Raw genomic sequence first — 18,847 nt, 5'->3', positions numbered from 1 at the left:
GTTCATGTTTGATATTCTGTTCTGTGCTCTCAGAACTGACTCTGAAAGTGAAGGTTTGTTTTGTCTTGTTATCAGCTGGCTCACCTCCCCCCATGGTCTGTTCTCCACAAGAGGCTTGTGTGGGCTGGCTTGGCTTGCTTTTGCTGGCTTTGTTTGCTTGCTCTTGCTTCCGCTCTTGCCTTTGCTTTTTCCTGTTAGTTAGTTTAACTAGGCATTCCATTTTTTTCCCTGGACTGTTTCTTTCGCTTTCCTTCTTCTGAATACCATCCAACCTGCTCCGGACTGGGACCTGGGAACCCCGAGGAGCACCGGGAGCCTGCGCTCTGTGATCTGCAGCAGCCATCCCCAGTGCCCAGAGCAATCCCCAGCACCCAGACCTGGGCGACCACCCCCAGGAGAGACTTCCTGGATTTGTCATCTCTTCAGAGTGGTGAAAGAGTTTTGTTGTCATCTGGTGTTGTTCATTTTTTTTAGTGCTTGGGAGTGTTTCGTTTGTTAAATAAACAGGTTCTTTTCCACTTCTCTCAGAGAAAATTCTTCCCAAATCAGGTGGGTGGGGAGGAGCCGTGGGGGTTTGTTTTCTGGGGGCTCCTTCCAGAGAAGGATTTGGGGGATTTGCATTCCAAGAGCACTCAGGGTTGCGGATTGAGGTTATGCCCAAGGGGATTTGGGGTTGGACAACACAGCTGGACTGAAGGTTAAAAATGTCCAAGGGGATCTGGGGTTGGAAAACAGTAACACCTAAAATTCTGCTGGGTTGAGAGACATCCAGGATTAAACCTGCTGGGTTGATGGATTAACATTCCATGAGCATTCAGGGTGTAGATATGTAATGTAGACTGTTTGAAAGCAAAAGGTACCTTGTATGTGAGAGTGAGTGAAAAAGAAAAGTGAGTAAATGTAGATTAATGGAAGTATATATAATGTAGATTGTTTATTTTGAGCTTTACTTTATCTCCTTGGAGACAGGTGGATTGTGTTGAATGGTATTGTGAGAGAAAGGACTTTTTGAGTAGTTGAAAGAAGGTGGTATTCAGGTTGTTAGAGAAAGTGGGAAACAGAGGCAGAGGACTTGTGAAGAAACGTGAGGAATGGACTATCACATCTAAAATGGGCAACACCAAAACACACCAAAGGAGCGTTGAAAAGGACTTGCATAGAAAAATCAGCAAGAAGGAGTGACAAGGGAAACAGAGGGCAAGCCTGGATTGAGCACTGTACTCACCAGTGAGAAGATCACACGTACCTGCTGTGGGCAGCAACCCCACAGGCAGGGGAGGTGGGGGTATAAGCCAAGCCAGACCTCTGTCATTCCTGTTTCTGTCTCTCATTTGTTGTCTTTTCCCTTCTGAGATAGCAGCAAGATCGTGTCACAAATGCTACAGAAAGTGTTACACGGAAAGAAACCAAAGTTCCTTTTTATTACACACACCCATGTCAACAGCCACTGTTATAACCCATCCAAATTAAGTACCTGCAGGAAAAAGGGGGAAAAATTGCAGTGTACCAGAATAGGCTGGCTTTAGACTGTATATTGGCTAATGAAGAGGTGTTTGTGGAAAGTTTAATATATCAGACTGTTGAAAATAGATGACAACGGGGAGGTCATCCTAGAAAAAAACAACCCAGACACCAATCCAAAAATGGGAAACCAGTGTTAAAAACTAACTGGTGGGGTAATGTATTGAGGATGGGATGGTGGAAGGAATGGGGATTTTTCCTTTTATGTGTTACAACTGTTATAAATGAAAATTTGTCCAGCCAAATTAATATGAAAAAATAAAATATTTCTTTTGCAATCAAAGTCTACCTGGCCAGCCACAAGGAAAGAACAGAGCGGAGCCCGGGTTCAGCCCTGGGTGTGCAAAAAAGAGGTCAGCCTCAGCAAAGGTTTTCCTCTAAGCCCACACACCTCCATCCTGGCACAAGCGGTTTTTATAGGGAAAATTCTGCCTGAGGCCAAGATTTCAGTAATCAGTCTTTTCTTCTCTTCAGAGTCCACATGTTAATAAGATTTTCTGCTTTGGTGATGAGGGAGAACAATTCAGTGTCTGGAGTTTGTTGAATCCCTTGATGAAATTTACGGGAGGGAACGCTGCATTCACCTGTGTCTGCCCAAGGATTTCCATGATATCCATCTCGGGTCCTTCAGGCAAGGATCAGCACCGGGGGTTCCTGTATCTCCCCAGCCATGGCCCATCTCCTGGGGAGCCGCACCTTCTTACTTGTAAATCAGTTTCCAATATACACCCGGTCTCACCTGCGAGGGTGGGGGGGAATCCTAATACAAACGTGTAGAGTGTTAGAGTGTTCTAACAAATCTAACAAATATTCAATATCACATATATCGTGCTAGAAATGGCACCAATTATATCTGCTACATATAACAGTATGGTAAATGTAGCTTTGTAGATAAAATGAAGCTTTAGTAGTAAAAAAGAAACTATGTATGTGTGTGTTGGGGGGGGTTTAAGGAATGAGATACTCTCTTCAAGGAACATGCAAATTCTCCAGAGAAGAGCAATTTATGGTTTTCTTATTAGAAGAAGCTGATTTCTTCACGCCTTGCTCAGACTTGAAGACCCCGTGGGAATTAAAGAAAGCAGTTGACATAAAACAGACAGAGTTTTTTGTTTCAAATAGAATGTATGCATAACCATGAAGGATATATGAATATGCAACAGTGTATTGTTTTAGGGGTGATTCCTTCATTCACAGGGTACATTCCTCTTGGTTTAAGTGCCTGAGAGCATCTGGACCTCAGATATTCTTTCCTTTTTATTGTCTTGTAATTGTCCTAACTATAAATTTTTATCAGTCTAATTATATTCCTATTTTTTCACCATTTTATTATTACTAAACTTTTAAAATTCTAAAAACCAAGTGATTGCCATTTTTCACAAATTCCTATCAGGAGACAGAGAACCCATTTATCTTTTCAATTGCATCATTAGATTACAAGCTGTCCTCGGAATAAGAACCAACCAGACAGCTCCAGCTCCTGACCTTCCTGCCGACCAATCCACTGAAATGAGGAACACAACATTTCACCTGGGGATGGGATCAGATTATCTGTTAGCAGAAAAAAAAGCAGTTTGTGGAAAACTAAATTACTCAGACTGATGTTGGCAAAGAGATGACAAGGGGAAAGTGTTGAAAAAGATAAAAAAGGAAATAGGAAAGCAGTTTCTGTATTGGTCCAAGCATGGAAAGGATGGGAATGAGACACGGTTTTCTGGCTCCCCGGCAGACCAGGGGTTAAACGTTGGGTGTCTCCTGGGTTGTCCCCGGAAAGGGCCCATCTCTGCACCAAGCTACCTTTTTTCATTTGTAAATTAGGTCTTTCTTTCTCTGCCAACAGTGGTTTCTCCAGCCCCGGCTGCAGCCACTGGTCATTTAAAACTTTAAGAATCTCTTTCTACAAGCACAACTGACTTGATGCATATTTTACATAAGCACGAATTATTCCATAACATATATTACAATGGGGCTGCCGAGATCCCCCTGCAGGTCCATGGGGATGCAGAGATCCCCTGCGGGTCCATGGGGAGGCAGAGATCCCCTGCAGGTCCCTGGGGATGCAGAGATCCCCTGCAGGTCCATGGGGATGCAGAGATCCCCTGCAGCCCCTGCAGGAGCCGGGCTGGAGCTCGGCGATGCCTGAGAGGAGGCTGTGAGCCCGCGGGCAGAGGGGCCCCGCTGGAGCAGCCTGTCCTGGCAGGACTGAGCCCGTGGCACAGTGACCCACGCTGCAGCACTCGGAGGGGGCTGTGCCCAGGGGATGGACTCCGCTCCGAGAAGTTCCTGGAGAAGTCTCGGCCGGGAGAGAGCGCAGGGTGCAGCAGGGAACGACTCCTGTCCCTGAGCAGAGGGAGAAGCCCCGGGGGATGAGCTGAGCATGGCCCCATTCCCTGTCTCCTGCCCTGCCGGGGGAGGAGGTGCAGCTGGGAGCAGGGAGGCGTGGGGAAAGCTGCATTTAAGGCTCTGCACTGACTTCTCCTTCTCCTGCTCCGAGTCTTTGGAGTTTTCCGCCAGAAATCTCTCCCCTGCCCCACCCACCCACAGGGCTTGGGGCAGGTTTCCCTTTTCGGGGGAAATCAAAGCGAAGCACTGATGCGCTAACGAGGGGCAGGAGAAGTGAGGCTCCTGGGCTTGCCGCAGAGGCGGAGGCACGGGAGGCGCAGGGCCGGGAAAGCCGTGGCGGGAGGCGCGGAGAAGTTTGTTTGTGTGGGCAGCTCAATCCCGGCTCGGCCCGGGCCCGTGCCGGGGCTGTTCCTCATCTCCGGCTTTCCCCTCACGCAGCCCGGGGGCGCCGAGAGCGCGGGGCGAGGCGGGGCCGTGCGCAGAGCCCGCCCCGAGCTCGCTGCCATTGGCCGCCGGTGCCGTCAGTCGCGGTTGCGGCGCGCTGATTGGTGGGAGCGGGGCGCGGCGCGGCCCCGGCGGCGGGCTGAGGGCGGCCGTGGCCGCGCAGCGCCGCCATTGGCCGAGCGGCTGTGCGGGCCCGGCAGCGGCGGCAGCGGCCGGAGCGCGGTGAGGCGGCGGCGGCGGAGCTCGGAGGCGGCCCCGGCGCAGGTGGGAGCCGCGCTGGGCTCTGCGGGGGCTCGGGGCCGGCTGCGGGCGGAGGGGGCGGCCGGGGGCTCCGGCGGCTCGCCGGTGCCGTGTCCGGCCCGTGCCGGCCCCGGGCTGAGGGCGCTGCGGGAGCGGCTGCCCGCGGTCTCCTTCCCGCCGGGGCCGGGCAGGAGCCGCTGCCGGAGCAGCGCTGGCTCGGCCCGGCTGCTGTGGGTAGGACAGAGGGGCTGCCCCGCGGCCGGGAGCGGGCGGGGAAATTCCCGTCGCCGGAGGTTTGTGTGCCCGGCGGAGAGCGAGGAGTCCTGTCAAAGTGACTTTATTGCCGAGCAGGGGCAGAGGCCGTGGGGCATTTGCCGTGCGCTCTCTGCCGTGCTCGTAGCCCGCAGCTTCCTTTTTATCCTCATTTTCCCGGCCGCATCTCCCTCTGCCTCTGCCCACCGGCTGAGTTCCTTGGAAGGTTCCGACTTCCCGATGCGCCTGGAGCCTGTCCTCGTTAATGTGCACCCTCCTTTTGTAGAACAGCCGATATTCATGGCTCTGTTAAGTCTTTGTTCTTCTCCTCGAAGTTCGGGAATGTAGCGGGACTTTGAGGAGCTGTCTGGGTCAATTTGTAACATTTATTGGGACTGATGGTTTCTCCCCTTCTCTACAAGTGCCCGGCCCTATCTCCAGGCAGATTCACTCCTTGACTCTGTTTTGTCCTTCCCGGGTCCTCTTTGTTTTTGGGATTATTCTCGGTGCCCTCATTCCCTGTCCTTTTGTAGCCGTTTGTGGATCAGGAGGCCTGGCTGCCACCTGCATGCCCTGGCTCAGCTGCTGGATGAGCTGCACTGCCAAGGTGTGGAGCATGGTAAAAAGATGAGAGTTGCTGCAGCACAGAAGAGGAGAAGCAGCATTCCTTTAACCCTTGGTGTGCCTGGGAGCCACAAAAGCCTGCCCCATTCCCATCCTTTCCATGTTTGGACCAATACATAAACTGCTCTCCTATTTCCTTTGTTATCTTTTTCAGCACCTTTCCTTTGTCATCTCCTTGCAGCAGTTTGAGAAATTTAGTTTTCCACAAACTCTTGCTTTTTTCTGCTGACAGATAATCTTATCCCATCCCCTGGTGAAATGTTGTGTTCCTCATTTCAGTGGCTTGGTCGGCAGGAAGGTCAGGAGCTGGAGCTGTCTGGTTGGTTCTTCTTTCAAGGACAGCTTGCAATCAAATGATGGTATTGAAATGATAAATGGTTTATCTGTCTCCTGATAGGAATTGGTTTGGGTTCCCAGTGGCTGGTCCATGGTGTTGTAGGATTTGTTCTGGTGGCCATTCAATACTTTTCCCCATTTTCGGGTGCTTCCGCAAGCTAAGGTTGCATCAACTGAGTGTTTTTTTCTTATTCCGTCTTCAAATACTTGAATTCCAGCTGACCTCCCTGAACTTGTTATAGGAAAAACCCCAGTGCTCTGATACACCCTGTACAGCACAGACAGGGACAGCAGATGTTGGAGTGGGCAGAGGGATGATCCCCCCCTTATTTTAGTGAAGTTTTCCCAACATTCTCCATTTGCTGTTTCCCTTTGCAGCTTCAGCCGTTTCTGTTGCAGAGTCAGAGATCCTCAGCATGGGCTCTGCCTTAAGCTGTGCAAATTCCATCTGTGCAAGCAGGCAGAGCTTGGGGTGAGGGGCAGAGGGAATCAGCCAATTCCTGCCCCAGGCAAGAAGAGCCAGGTACATTGTCCCCACTTTGCCCCAGCAGTGTTAATTTGCATTTCTGAAGCTCCTCTCTTGGCTGCCTGCTTAAGAGTTTAGGGGTCACCTTTAAATCTCTTCTAGTGATGCAGCCTAAAGGTGAACTTCGAAAAACCCAGATCAAAATTTTGGAATCTTTTACAGCTACGCACAAACATAGACAAAAAATCCCGAGGTAATTCAGCTTTTTCTACTTCCCCTCGGAAGAAAAACTGATTCTTACCTCCTTTACCCAAACATAACCAGCTATGTAGAAGTATGAGTATTAAAAAAATACTCTAATGCTATAAACTTTGCACTGAAACTTTAGGAAAAAGAAAAACTTCACTATTCTTTTTAGTGTTAGAATCAAGGCATTCCTTGATTCTGGCCAGGATGTGTAACAGAAATCATTCCATCCTCACATAACCTGGGTGTGCAGAGAATATCGTTCCATTATATGTGGGTTTTACTAGGTTTTTCCCAAAGTTGTGCAGTCTCAAGCAATCTAAATAGATTGGATTAATGTTCTGTAGTTTCAAGTCATGCAGTTTTTAGTATTTGGTTTCCTCTTGGACCCAGATTTCTTTGCTTGTGCTGTTAATGAGGTGGGAAGTGCTGGATTTCCTTCTCAGCCTTCTGCAGACCAGGTGTCTGCAGCCCTGCCGGGGGCAGTGTCTGGGGTAGGTGTTGGTTGCTGTTTGCTGCTGGGGTTGATGTTTTGCTGCTGGTCGTTGTCTTTGTGGGTGTCTTTTGGGCCATTCCCAGTGTGTTGAGATGTTAAACTCATCTCCAGTGAGTGGTGTAACATCCCTTAACAAAACCTTTAACATTTCTTTCCCCAAGGCCAAGGCAAAGCAAGCCTGAGTAGAGAAATCAAAGGTTAACAATGCTCAAGTCTATGAGCTGGTCTATTTTCCAGGAATGCACTGGCAGGCAGGGCAGTGTGTGAGTGTGAGTGAGAGCCAGAGTGGAATTGTCCCGGTGTGTCCCCAGCAGCTGTGGCAGTGCAGGCCCAGCGAGCACTGAAGCTGCAGCAGTGGCAGCAAGGGCTGGCCCCGGTGGCTGGAGCTGCCCAAGGAGGGTGGCCAGGCCGAGGATTTCAGCAGAGGAGGTGTGGGCAGGCCCAGGGCCTTGCCCCGCTGTGGAGCCCTGGCTGCTGCTGCGCTGCCTTCAGTGCAGGCTCAGGGGGGCCTCCCATCCTCCTGCTGCAGGCGGGAAGTGCAAATCTCCGGGGCTGCAGAGACCTGGAGCCCAGGCTGAGGGGTCCCCCCGTGTTCAGCTGTGCTGGCGGCTGTTTCTGGCCTCGGGGCCCCTTGGCATGGGCCACGCCACTTGGCCACCAGTGGTGCTGCTTTGCACTCCTTAGGCAGAGCCCATGTCCTGCTTGGATGTTGGCAACAGCAAAGTGCCAAGGCAGGCTCTGTGCCAGCCCAGCTTCCTGGGGGAGAGATTGCACCAGAGACAGGATTCTGGCCACAGACTGCTTTAAATGTGCATCCCTTATCCCCACCCTGCACTAGGTGGAGAATTACCAGGGTAAGGAATTCCTGATATCAATTGCAAGGGGAAATAATTGAATATGTGCCCTGTGTCTGGCTCTTCTTCTTGCCCAAGCCAATGGCAAAAACCATACCCATGGCATCTTGGTCTCTATCCCCAGCTTCCAAAGGTGTTTCTTTCTTTCCCCTTTCATTCTTTGTACCCAGCCTGAGCTCTGGGGTTGCCAAGAGGTTACGGAGGTCCCATTGTATTCCTAAAGCTTCCATAAGCCCCTGGAGGATCTTTCCTGTAAAATGAGTTCTGCTTCCTGAGTCTGTTGCTTCCACAATCCCTTTTATTGGAATGATGTCTTTTAGACATACCCTAATAAGTGATCCAGTGGTTGCTGAGCAATCAGAATTGCTTTTGCCCCCCTGTTAGGTGAGATGGTGTCACCAGAAGATATTGAAGCCTTCCTGCTCAGGGCATTTCAGTGCCAGGCTCTTACAAGCACACACAGCTGTGCTGGTTGAGCTGACCATGGGGGTAACCTGCGCTTTGTCTGATTCCCTTTCCTCAATAACAGCGTGTCTTGGAACTCTTTTCCCTTCTGCTGCCCTTGAAGAGCCATCCACCAAGACATTTTCTGCCTCAGGCCAGGCAATGTCTCCTGAATCTCCCCCAGGCTGGGTCTGGAGCTGTGTCACTTGAATGTAGTGCTGGGTTTCTTCCCAGCCCCTCTGTGGGCTGTTCAAACAGGAGGCTGGGTTAAACCCTTCCCCTGTCCTCAGTTCTGAATCCTCCTGTGCCACTGAACAAGTTTCACACTGTAATAACCGAGCACTGCTCATCCATTGCGAGGCTCTTTTGGTGATCAAAGCTTGAACTTGATGGCAGACTGGAACAGTTGGAGATCCTGTTGTCATCAGGTTTTGGGCCTCGGTTCCCGTTGAAGCTGTGGCTGCACAATTCTGCAGGCAATGAGGCCACTTTGGCCACTGGGCGAAACATTTTGGCCCAAGAATTCCTTTGGCATGGCCCTGTTTAACATTCACCTACAATTCCAATTTCTTTTCTGAGTCTGGAAGAGCCACAGCTGCAGAATCAATATTTTTAGGTTTTCATTTTCTGAAGTTTTGCTCTCTTTCTCCTGTCCATACCACAGCATGGAGGCTGTCAAAAAGTCCTACAATGTTCTGGCTGGGACAGAGAATCCTCAATCCAGGCTGTGTAATTCTGTATTAATCCTCAAAATTGTTTCAGGTCCTTTTTGGTGCTGGGATATGTTACTTCTTAGATTGCCCAGACCCTCTCTAGGTAAATCCACCAGAAATCTTCAGTCCAAATCTTTCCAAAATATTTAACCATTTTCTTCTCAATTTGCCTTTTTCTTTTTCCAGATACTCAAAAGATGTTTTTTGCCAGGAAATTCAGCCATTTCACAGGGCTTTGTCTAGCACTTGTTCTTGTCCTCCTCATTGGAGCCATCTGATTCCCTGACTGGCAGGATAGGAGTGCTGTAGGGAGACATCCCTGGCTCCAAGAGCCCTGCCTTTAGCAGGGACTCCATACCAGGCTGTGAGCCCTTCCTTCCCTCCCCTGGAACAGGGTGTTGCTTTTAGACACCACTTGTCCTCGTTGCTTCCAAGTAATTTGGAGAGGCTCCACATCAAATTTTCCCTCTTTCCCTGGGGCTGCCCACACCTCTGGGTTCCCTTCAGCACAGGCCTTGCCAGACATTTGACCCAAAGGTACAGCAGCAATAGCCTCTGTATCACTTTTTACAATATTACAATGCCACCATCAAATTCCTTCCTAGTTAATTACAATCACAGTAGGAAGAAAAAGAAATTAGTTTATTTCAAATCTATCCTCCACAGCTTGTAATAATAATTGAACAAATGATACCAGCTCGGCTTTCCCATTTATTCCCTTAATAATTAAACATTCCTTTACAATTTTCCCCCCTTAGGTGTAAGATTCCGAGTGGATGGAGAGGCCCCTGTGTCCATCAGGAGAGGCCTCCTCTGGATGCAGACCCAGCCTGAATGTTCTGCAGGGCTCCAGTGTGGTGGGTCCCCGGTGGGATGGGAGCTCAGAGCGCCCTGCCAATCCATGTCCATGCAGGGGTGGACTTGCTGCTGCTGAGGGTGCTGCTGTCTGTGCTTGCAGTGTCCTTGTGGGCTGCAGCTGGAGCCCTGACTCCTTCCCAGGGGCTGTTTGGGTGGGCTCTGCCCTGGCCAGGAGGGCAATGCCTCTGCCAGGTGCTTGTGGCCGACCCCGTCATGCCCTGGGTGCTGGGGCCCCCTTGGGCCCTGGGGTTGATCCCTCAGGGCTGTGGGAACTCTGCCATGGCCTATGCCTTCAGCTTGGCCTTTTGCTCATCCCTTCTTGCCTTCAGCTGCTGTGCCTTTGTGCCCAAGTGCTGCAGGGCCTTCTTGTGCCACTCCTGCAGCCCCGGTCACTGCCTGTGGGTGCTCATCCTCTGAGAGCTGCTGAGCTTTCTGCAAAACCTTTCCTTTCTGCAGGGACCCAAAGCAAATCCTGAACAGCAAATCCTGATCCTTCCATGTGCACTCTGCATTTCCCAGCTGTTCCTTTGTTTTCCCCGTTGTGCTCAGGGTCCCTGCCCAGCCCGTGTGGCAGAGCCGGTGCCTGTCCTGCCGCAGTGTCCAAAGGCGGCCCCCCCGGCGGGCAGGGCCGGCAGCTCCCCGGGGCCGGGCAGCGGCCGGGGCGTCCCGCAGCCTCCTGGGGGCCGGGGGCCACTGCCGGCCCTGCCCGGGGCTGGTGGGGTCAGGCAGCGCCCGGCGCTGAGCCCCGGCTGCCCCACAGCCCCGGCCCGGCCCCGCAGCTCCCCACAGGCCCCAGCCCGTGCTCCCAGTGCCGCACCTCTGCGCCCGGTGCTGCCGCTGCCACCGCAGAGAAACCCCTGGCATCCTGACCTCCTGCTTTTCCTGTCTTGGGCAACTGGGAATTCAAAATATTAGCTGGCAAATTGTGAGGTTAAGACTCTGTGGAAAAACATCCCAATCCAGAGTATATTTCTCTTCCTCCTCTTTGCTATCATCCTTTTTCTTACCACACAGATTCCTCCTGCTGCTTCTTGCCTGAACCATATTGCTGCACACTCCCCTTCACCTGATCCCTTCCCAGCACACCAACACCATCCATCCCCTGTTGTCCAAATCCCTTCTCCACTTCCTCAGTATTCTCCCAAGGGACCCTTCAGAGATATTTTGGGATCATCATCCCTTTGGCCAGACCCCCTTCCTGGCTTTCCCTTTTCTCCCTTCCATGGGTGCCCTGCCATGTTCACTCCCCGAGGATCCCAGGGCACTCACTGATGAGATTTTCAGTGCTCTCTCCCTGCTGACTCTTCACAGACCCCCTGATGTGTCACTCGTCTGTCTCCTGGTCACTCCCGGGTCCCCAATCAATCCCCGGTGCTGCCGCCAGCCAAGGGAGTCGATCACCCAAAGTGGGTGAGGCACCTTCAGCTGCACTCCCTGCCCACCACCCCGGAGGGTGGAAGGAATTCCGGATGGGCCCCAGGGTGTGTGGAAAAATTGACATCAGCAGAGAATTCTGTCCACAAAGCAGACAGAGGAGTCCTGTAGAAGTAATTTCATTTCAAAAATGGGAAAGGCCATTGGACATTCCCGATGGGATATCTCCAATTGTTGGAGCACACAGCCTCCTTTTCATCCTAATTCTCCTGGCCACATCTCCCTCTGCTTTCCTCATTGGCTGAAGCACTTGAGAGGTACAGACTTCCCAATCCACCTTCTATATACCCCCTTCATATGCGCCCCACTTCTGTATGGCAAACGATATTCATGGCTCTGTTAAGGCTTTTTTATGTTTCTGGAAGTTCATGAATAGAGTAGGACCTTGTCTGAGCAGCAGTCTGTGTCATCACTTATTTCCTGAAACCGATGGCTTCTCCTGTCACTTCCTTATGAACAGGTCCCTGGCCCTATCTCCGAGCAGCTTCAGAGCATCTGTTTGTAAAGACACTTTCCTGTTGTTCCTTTAATGGGTCCCCCGTTTGTGGGACATCCCCCCTGGAGCAGGGTGTCCCCTCTGTGCTGCAGCCCCAGGGCTCGGGCAGAGCTCAGCCAATCAGAGCCCGCGGCGCTGATGACTCACCAGTTGCCAGGCAGACTCGCAGCTCCCCGCGTTCCCCACCTGGACCCACCTGCGCCCCCCCTCGGCCCCATGGCCCCCGCGAGGGGAATTTGGGGAGGTGGGAGTGGGGCAGCGCCAAGGCCGGGCCCCCCCGCGCTGTCCTGGCGGGAGCGGCTGCAGTGGGGACCGAGTGCGGGCGGGAGCGGCCGAGAGCCCAGCGCTGCCCCAGCCCGACCTGCCCCAGCTCCATCCCTGCCCCTGCGCTGGGATGCTGTGGGTGTGGGGGCAAGAGGGAGCCGGCAGTGGGTGCTGGGCCTGGGGGCAGGAGGAGAGGGGAAGGAGAAGCAGGCTTGAGGAACAGAATGGTCAAACGATGGACATGGCAGGAGAAGGTGGGATTGTGCAGGAGAAGGAGGAATAGCAGGAGAAAGAGGAGTGTGAGGAAGAGTAGAGACACAAGAGGAGGAGGAGCAGAAAGAGGAAGCAGCAGAAGGTTCCACCACTCCTTCTACTTGCAGTGTCCCCCCAGCCCCAGTAGCATTGCTCCCCCCACATGCAGCAGGTGACTATGGAGATGGATCCATGATTTTCACAGGGTGAATCTTGGTGTTTCTGAGCTTCATCTGTGTCTTGAAGTTTGTGGGATTTTTGGGCTGAATCTTGGTGTTTTGGATGTTCTTACAGACACAAGATTCCCAATGACTTCCTGAGATGAACTTGGGCAAGGAGGAACCTCCAGTCCAAGGTGCTCCCCTCTTGTTTTTCCCTCAAACCAGGATTTATCATTGCCAGGGCGTGGCTGGATGGAGGAGGAGGAAAAGCCCCGGAGATGCTGCAGGAGGAGGAGCTGCAAACCCAGCCCAGGGAGCTGCGGGGAGGAAAGAGCCCCCCTGAGCCAGGAAGGCGGGCGGAGATCCAGGCGGAGCTCGGAGCTGGTGGAGAAGCCTCATGGCAGGGAGAAGCCCCACAAGTGCTTGGAATGTGGGAAGGGTTTCAGCTGGAGATCCAACCTGATTGAGCACCAGAGGATCCACACCGGGGAGAGGCTCTACGAGTGTGGGGAGTGTGGGAAGAGGTTTCGGACCAGATCCCATCTCCTCAGACATGAGCGGAGTCACACAGAGGAGAGGCCCTACTGCTGCCCCGACTGTGGGAAGGGCTTCAAGCACAACTCCAGCCTCACCGTGCACCGGCGCATCCACACCGGGGAGAGGCCCTACGAGTGTGGGAAGTGTGGGAAGGGCTTCATAGACAGGTCTGGCCTGATCAATCACCAGGTGGTCCACACTGGGGAGCGGCCCTATGAGTGCTTGGAATGTGGGAAGAGCTTTGGGAGGAGCTCACACCTGCGAGCACACCAGTGCATCCACACTGGGGAGAGGCCCTACGAGTGTCCCCAGTGTGGGAAGAGGTTTCAGACCAGCTCCGATTTCCTCAGACATGAGCGGATTCACACAGAGGAGAGGCCCTACCGCTGCCCCGACTGCGGGAAGGGCTTCAAGGAAAACTCCCACCTCACCGTGCACCGGCGCATCCACACCGGGGAGAGGCCCTACGAGTGTGGGAAGTGTGGGAAGGGCTTCTCACAGAGCTCTCACTTGACCCAGCACCAACGGAGGCACCACTAAGGGAAGCCCCGTGAGTGCCCCGAGTGAGGGAAGAGCTTGGAGTGAGGGAAGAGAGTGAGGGAAGAGCTTGATGTGCTGCTGCATCTCCATCCCCCATGGGAGGATCCGGCCTGGATGATCCCCAGTGACCCCCGTTGGGCAGAGCCCTGGTGCCCCCGTATGGGGAATAAAACAGAGAGTAAAGCAATGGAGCTGATAAAGGGGCTTGATACCTGAGGTCTGACTGAGCAGAAACTGTATTAGACAAGACACACTTGAAGTCTCCCTGGGCAAGAAGTGACCAGAAAAAATGCTGTGAGACTTTGTGATAAGATAAATGTTCCCAGGTTACTGGATGTCACCAAGAATGTGTATCCAATGGGAAATTGTTACCAAAAACAGAGCCCTCTATAAGCACCATACAAGTCAATCCCTGTATAAACACCTGGTAAACTTAATAAAATTGGCTTTGGTCTAAACTGGGATGTCCCCGTCTCTCCATGGTGGATAACCCTGTTGTGGGTGATCCCCGTTGGGTGGGGGAAGGTGCTGGAGGGATTTCTTTCCCTTCTCCTGGTGCTGCCGTGGTTTGGTTGGTAATAAATTCCCTCCCTGTGCCCAGGCTGGGTCTGTTGTCCCCGTGCCGGTGCTCGGGGCGGGATCTCTCCCGTTCCTTCTCTGCACTGCCGGGCCTCTCCTCAGCCAATGAGAGAACGCGGTGGAGAAGAGTCAGCCAATGAGAGCGAGCGGGGCTGATGACTCACCAGTTGCCGGGCAGACCCGCAGCAGGCAATGTTCCCCACCTGGACCCGCCCTCCCTGCCCAGTGCCGGCCCCGCCGTGGGGTCCCCCCAAGTCCCTCCCCAGTGCCCCCATGAACTGGGCTGGGTTTAACTGGGAAGCTTTACTGGGAACACTGGGAGCAGGGGGCAGGGGCCGAGTGACAGCAGGTCTGGAGACACAGGACCCCCCCAAAATCAGCATCATGATGGAGGGTGGGTTCCCGACTGGGCTCCAGGCCTCGGGGAGGGGCTGCGGCCGCCGGCGGCTCAGGAGCTCTGTGGGCAGAGAAAAGGGGGTGACACCGGGCTGGGGGCCCCGGGGAGCACAAACATTCCAGAGGAGGGGGGACATGACTCACGGGACCCCGCAGACTCTCTTGCACAGGTAGAACCCGATCCCCAGTGCCAGGAAGACAAAACCCAACTCAGGAGTCTCCAGTTCCTGTCAGCATCTTGCTGCGGCAGCATCCAGCAGCATCTCTGGAGTTTCCACAGGGGTCAGGATCTCCCAAAAACTCTCATAGACACCCAAAACCCCTCCAACCACCATCCTCATCACTCCCAGCCCACTCAGGATCCCCTGAAACCTCCCTCTTGATCCCTTCCTGACCTCCCCAGGACCCACCAAAGCCCCTCCTGTCCCTCTCAAGATCCCACAGCCTCCTTCCAGTCGCCCCCACTGCCCCAGGACCCCCAAATCCTCTCCCAGTCCCTTCCCAGTGCCCACCAGGACCCTCAGAACCCCATCCCACCCTCCCCATTATCCTTCAAACCCCTTCTTAGCCCTTCCAAACCCACAACCTCCTCTCCCAGTTGAAACCAGGCTCTCTCCAATTCCCTCCCAGGTGCTCCCAGCACATCCCAGTGGCTCTCCCAGCACCCCCAATTCCTCCCCTGTACCCCAGTTCCAACTCAGGGGGTGCTCCAGGCTGACATGCTCCACCTGGCAGGTGGAGGTGACCCTGGCCCGGGTTGGGGTTTCCAGCAGCACCAGGAGCTGGTGGGTCCAGTCCCCGTTGGGGACCACGTCGGTGGCCACCACAGAGAGCTCCTGCTGGCCCTGGAACCACCTCAGCTGGATGGGAGCAGGCGGCCGGGGCTGGGCCAGGAGCTCGAGGGCAGCAGAGAGATGGACATGCTGAGAGGCACTGGGAGAGAGTGGGTGTAATAAATAAAAAGGTCTTTGTTCATCAAAACGAGTGTTAAGGGAGATAAGAATTTGAACTGAGTAGGTAATGCAATTAGCATAGAAGACTGTGTAACTAATTATATACAAGTTAAATTTTAGGCCAAGGACAATCTGCAAGGAAGATGAGGAGCCTTCATTCCTATGACCCCCAAGGGCCCCAAGGGAAAAAAAGACCCCCCAGCAACCAATTGCACTGGCACAGAGTGCATTGAGAGAAAATACATCAACCCAAAAGAAAATGGGACTATAAAAACAAAAAGGTCAAAGGGGGAAGGTGCTCCGTGGCAGAGCAGAGGCTCCCTGGCTGCCCAGCACTGTTCTTTTGCTTAATACTGCTTGCTTAATAAATTCTTGTTAATTGATTTATCTATAATTAGCCTCTCCAGTTGAATTTGTCCATAACAAATTTGGTGCTGTGACTCGGATAAGGGTGAACGGGTGGGAATTCCTAATCAGGGAGGCGCCCCGCTGCCTCTGCAGCGGCCCTGGTGCAGGCTTTTCCTTCCCAGACCCTTACCGACGAACCCAAATTCGGTATTGAGCACAAGGGATCCCGGTAACCCCGTAATCTTTGTGCACGAAGCCGGGCGAAGACGCAGGACAGCGTGAGTATAAAAGTGGGGATCCGCTGGGTTGGGCTGGGATCCCAGGACATAACGCGTGAGACGTCCTTGTAGGACGAGGCACGGGCAGAGCTCTGAGTAGTGCGGTTTGCAGAGCCCGTGAGGGGCTGGGCACCAACAGGGGCCGCGAGTGTGTGTGTGCCTGAAGGTGTCCTGGGAGATGGGACAGAGGAAAAGCAAGCCCTCTGCTTCCATGGGGACGGGGACCCGGTAACGCTTCCCCAGATCCCCCCTGACAGTCCGTTAGGTCTAATGATAAAATCTTGGGATGAATATCCTTCAAGGAAAGGGAAGGCTGTGGCAAAATAATACATTATTGTATAAAAGAATGGGGAGGAAAACAAATCTGTAGTGATAATTTATTTTGGCCAGTGTTTGGAAACTTCAAGGACTGGATTTGCCAGGCATTAAACATTTATGTAAACTCCAAAGAACCTTTTGATATGGAAGAGAGCAAGTATGCTGCTCTCTGGATAGTGGGGGAAACAAGAGCAAAACTTTTTGCCTGAAGCACCCAGGGAGGGAAAAAGAAAAATAAAAAGCCTGAGGAAGTTCCAACTGCACCCCCTCTACCATGCATACCTCCCCCTCCTCCACCCCCACCAGCACCACCCGCAGTCTACCCCGATTTAGATCAAGGGGGCGATTTTGATAACCAAGAGGTAGAAATCCCAGAGCCGGTCCCTGAGGAAAATCACTGCATTACTCGTAGTCTAACAAGGGGGGAAAGAGAAAGGGAAGGGCAAGCCCTATATCCATGAAGAGAAGTAGCTTTGGGAATGATCCCTAACCCCAATGTTGGTCAGCATGGACAATCAACCCAAATTCTGGGACTAGGTTATGTGGAGGTACCTCTCAATTCAGGAGATGTGAGGGAACTCAAGAACATGTGAACAAATTCAGAATCCAGCTGAGGTGGCAGAGTACCTGAAAGATAAATGCCATGATAAGTCTAAGGAGAAAAAGATCATTGCAGTGAGCTGGGCCCTGGCATGTGCTTATGACACCGTGCTAGATACTGTAGGGGAGCAGACAGAGGAAGGGGGGCAGGGAGATAAATCAGCAGCTATCCCAGTCACTCAGGCTGCAGCCAACAGCCCCGGCTGGAAGCCAGCAGCTAAACCAGACAAGTGAGCCTAAGCCAGCAGCTAAACCAGAATGTGAGCCTCAACCAGTGGTTTTTGCTATGAGCACAATGGGCCAGTGATGCCTCAGGCCATCAGGGCAGAGATGCCACCTACAAGTGGGTACGAGACCGAGGGGTGGATCTAACCATGGACAGTATTTCTCAGGTGATCCATGACTGTGAGACCTGTGCTGCCATCAAACAGGCCAAGCGGATGAAGCCCCTGTGGTATGGTGGGCGGGGGTCCAAGTACAAGTATGGGGAGGCCTGGCAGATTGACCACATCACACTGCCCCAGACACGCCAAGGCAAGCGCTACGTGCTCACCATGGTAAAAGCCACCACTGGATGGTTGGAAACCTACCCTGTGTCTCATGCTACAGCCCGTAACACCATCCTGGGCCTTGAAAAGCAGGTCCTTTGGAGGCATGGTACCCCTGAGAGGATTGAGTCAGACCATGGGACTCATGTCAAGAACAGCCTTATCAACACCTGGGCAAGGGAACATGGCATTGAGTGGGTGCACCACATCCCCAACCATGCACCAGCTGCAGGCAGAGTGGAGAGGCACAATGGACTGTTAAAAACCACCTTAAAAGCATTGGGTGGGGGATCTTTCAAAAATTGGGAGCAACATTTAGCAAAGGCCACGTGGTTAGTTAACAGCCGAGGTTCCACCAGTCGAGCAGGTCCTGCCCAGTCTGAGCCCCTGAATGTAGTAGATGGAGATAAAGTCCCAGTGGCACATGCCAGAGGTTTGTTAGGGAAATCAGTGTGGATCAATTCTGCCTTGAGTACAGACAAACCCATTTGTGGGATTGTCTTTGCTCAGGGACCAGGTTGTACATGGTGGATAATGCAGAGAGATGGAGCAACACGATGTGTACCTCAGGGGGATCTGATTGTGGGGTGAGACTCATGTGCAAATATCACTGTTTGCTGGATGTTGCTGCCAGTGTGTCTGTACATGAAACCACACAGACATGAGACAGAAGGAAATGTGTAAGTGTCAAAGGTTTGAGCAAGTGAAATAGAAAGAAATGTGTATGAGTAAGTGAAAGAAGTTTTTACTTGATGAAGTTTTTACATGATGTTGAAGATATGGAGATAAGGGGTGGAATGTCCGAGGCTGACGTTATGGTGTTTGTATCTCCAATTGTGTGTTCTGTTTATGTTTGATATTCTGTTGTGTGCTTTCAGAACTGACTCAGAAAGTGAAGGTTTGTTTTGCCTTGTTATCAGCCGGCTCACCTCCCCCCATGCTCTGCTGTCTAGAAGAGGCCAGTGCTGGCTGGCTTGCTTTGCTTTGCTTGCTTCTGCTTTTGCTTGCTTTGCTTTGCTTTTTTTGCGTGCTTCTTCTTTTGCCTTTGCTTTTTAAATTAATTTAGCTAAGCAGTCCAATTCTTTCCGTGGACTGTTTCTTTCCCTTTCCTTCTTCTGAATACCATCCAACCTGCTCTGGACTGGGACCTGGGAACCCCGAGGAGCACCGGGAGCCTGCGCTCTGTGATCTGCAGCAGCCATCCCCAGTGCCCAGAGCAATCCCCAGCGCCCAGACCCGGGCGACTACCCCCAGGAGAGACTTTCTGGATTTGTCATCTCTTCAGAGTGGTGAAAGAGTTTTGTTG

At 52.6% G+C, this 18,847-nt stretch overlaps 1 protein-coding gene across 1 annotated transcript in view; it reads left to right on the top strand.

The window, feature by feature from the left end:
* Positions 1-18,847, top strand: part of LOC144247624 (uncharacterized) — a 1,666,419-nt gene that overhangs the window by 717,364 nt on the left and 930,208 nt on the right. The window contains exon 10 of the mRNA XM_077788932.1: positions 12,839-13,511. Coding sequence (XP_077645058.1) covers positions 12,839-13,511 — 673 coding nt within the window. The remainder of the gene's footprint in view (positions 1-12,838; positions 13,512-18,847) is intronic.

Source organism: Lonchura striata, chromosome 29, assembly GCF_046129695.1.
Source record: "Lonchura striata isolate bLonStr1 chromosome 29, bLonStr1.mat, whole genome shotgun sequence".
Taxonomy (NCBI): domain Eukaryota; kingdom Metazoa; phylum Chordata; class Aves; order Passeriformes; family Estrildidae; genus Lonchura; species Lonchura striata.
The sequence above is the reverse complement of the archived record's forward strand: the minus strand, read 5'-3'. Positions and strand labels throughout refer to the sequence as shown.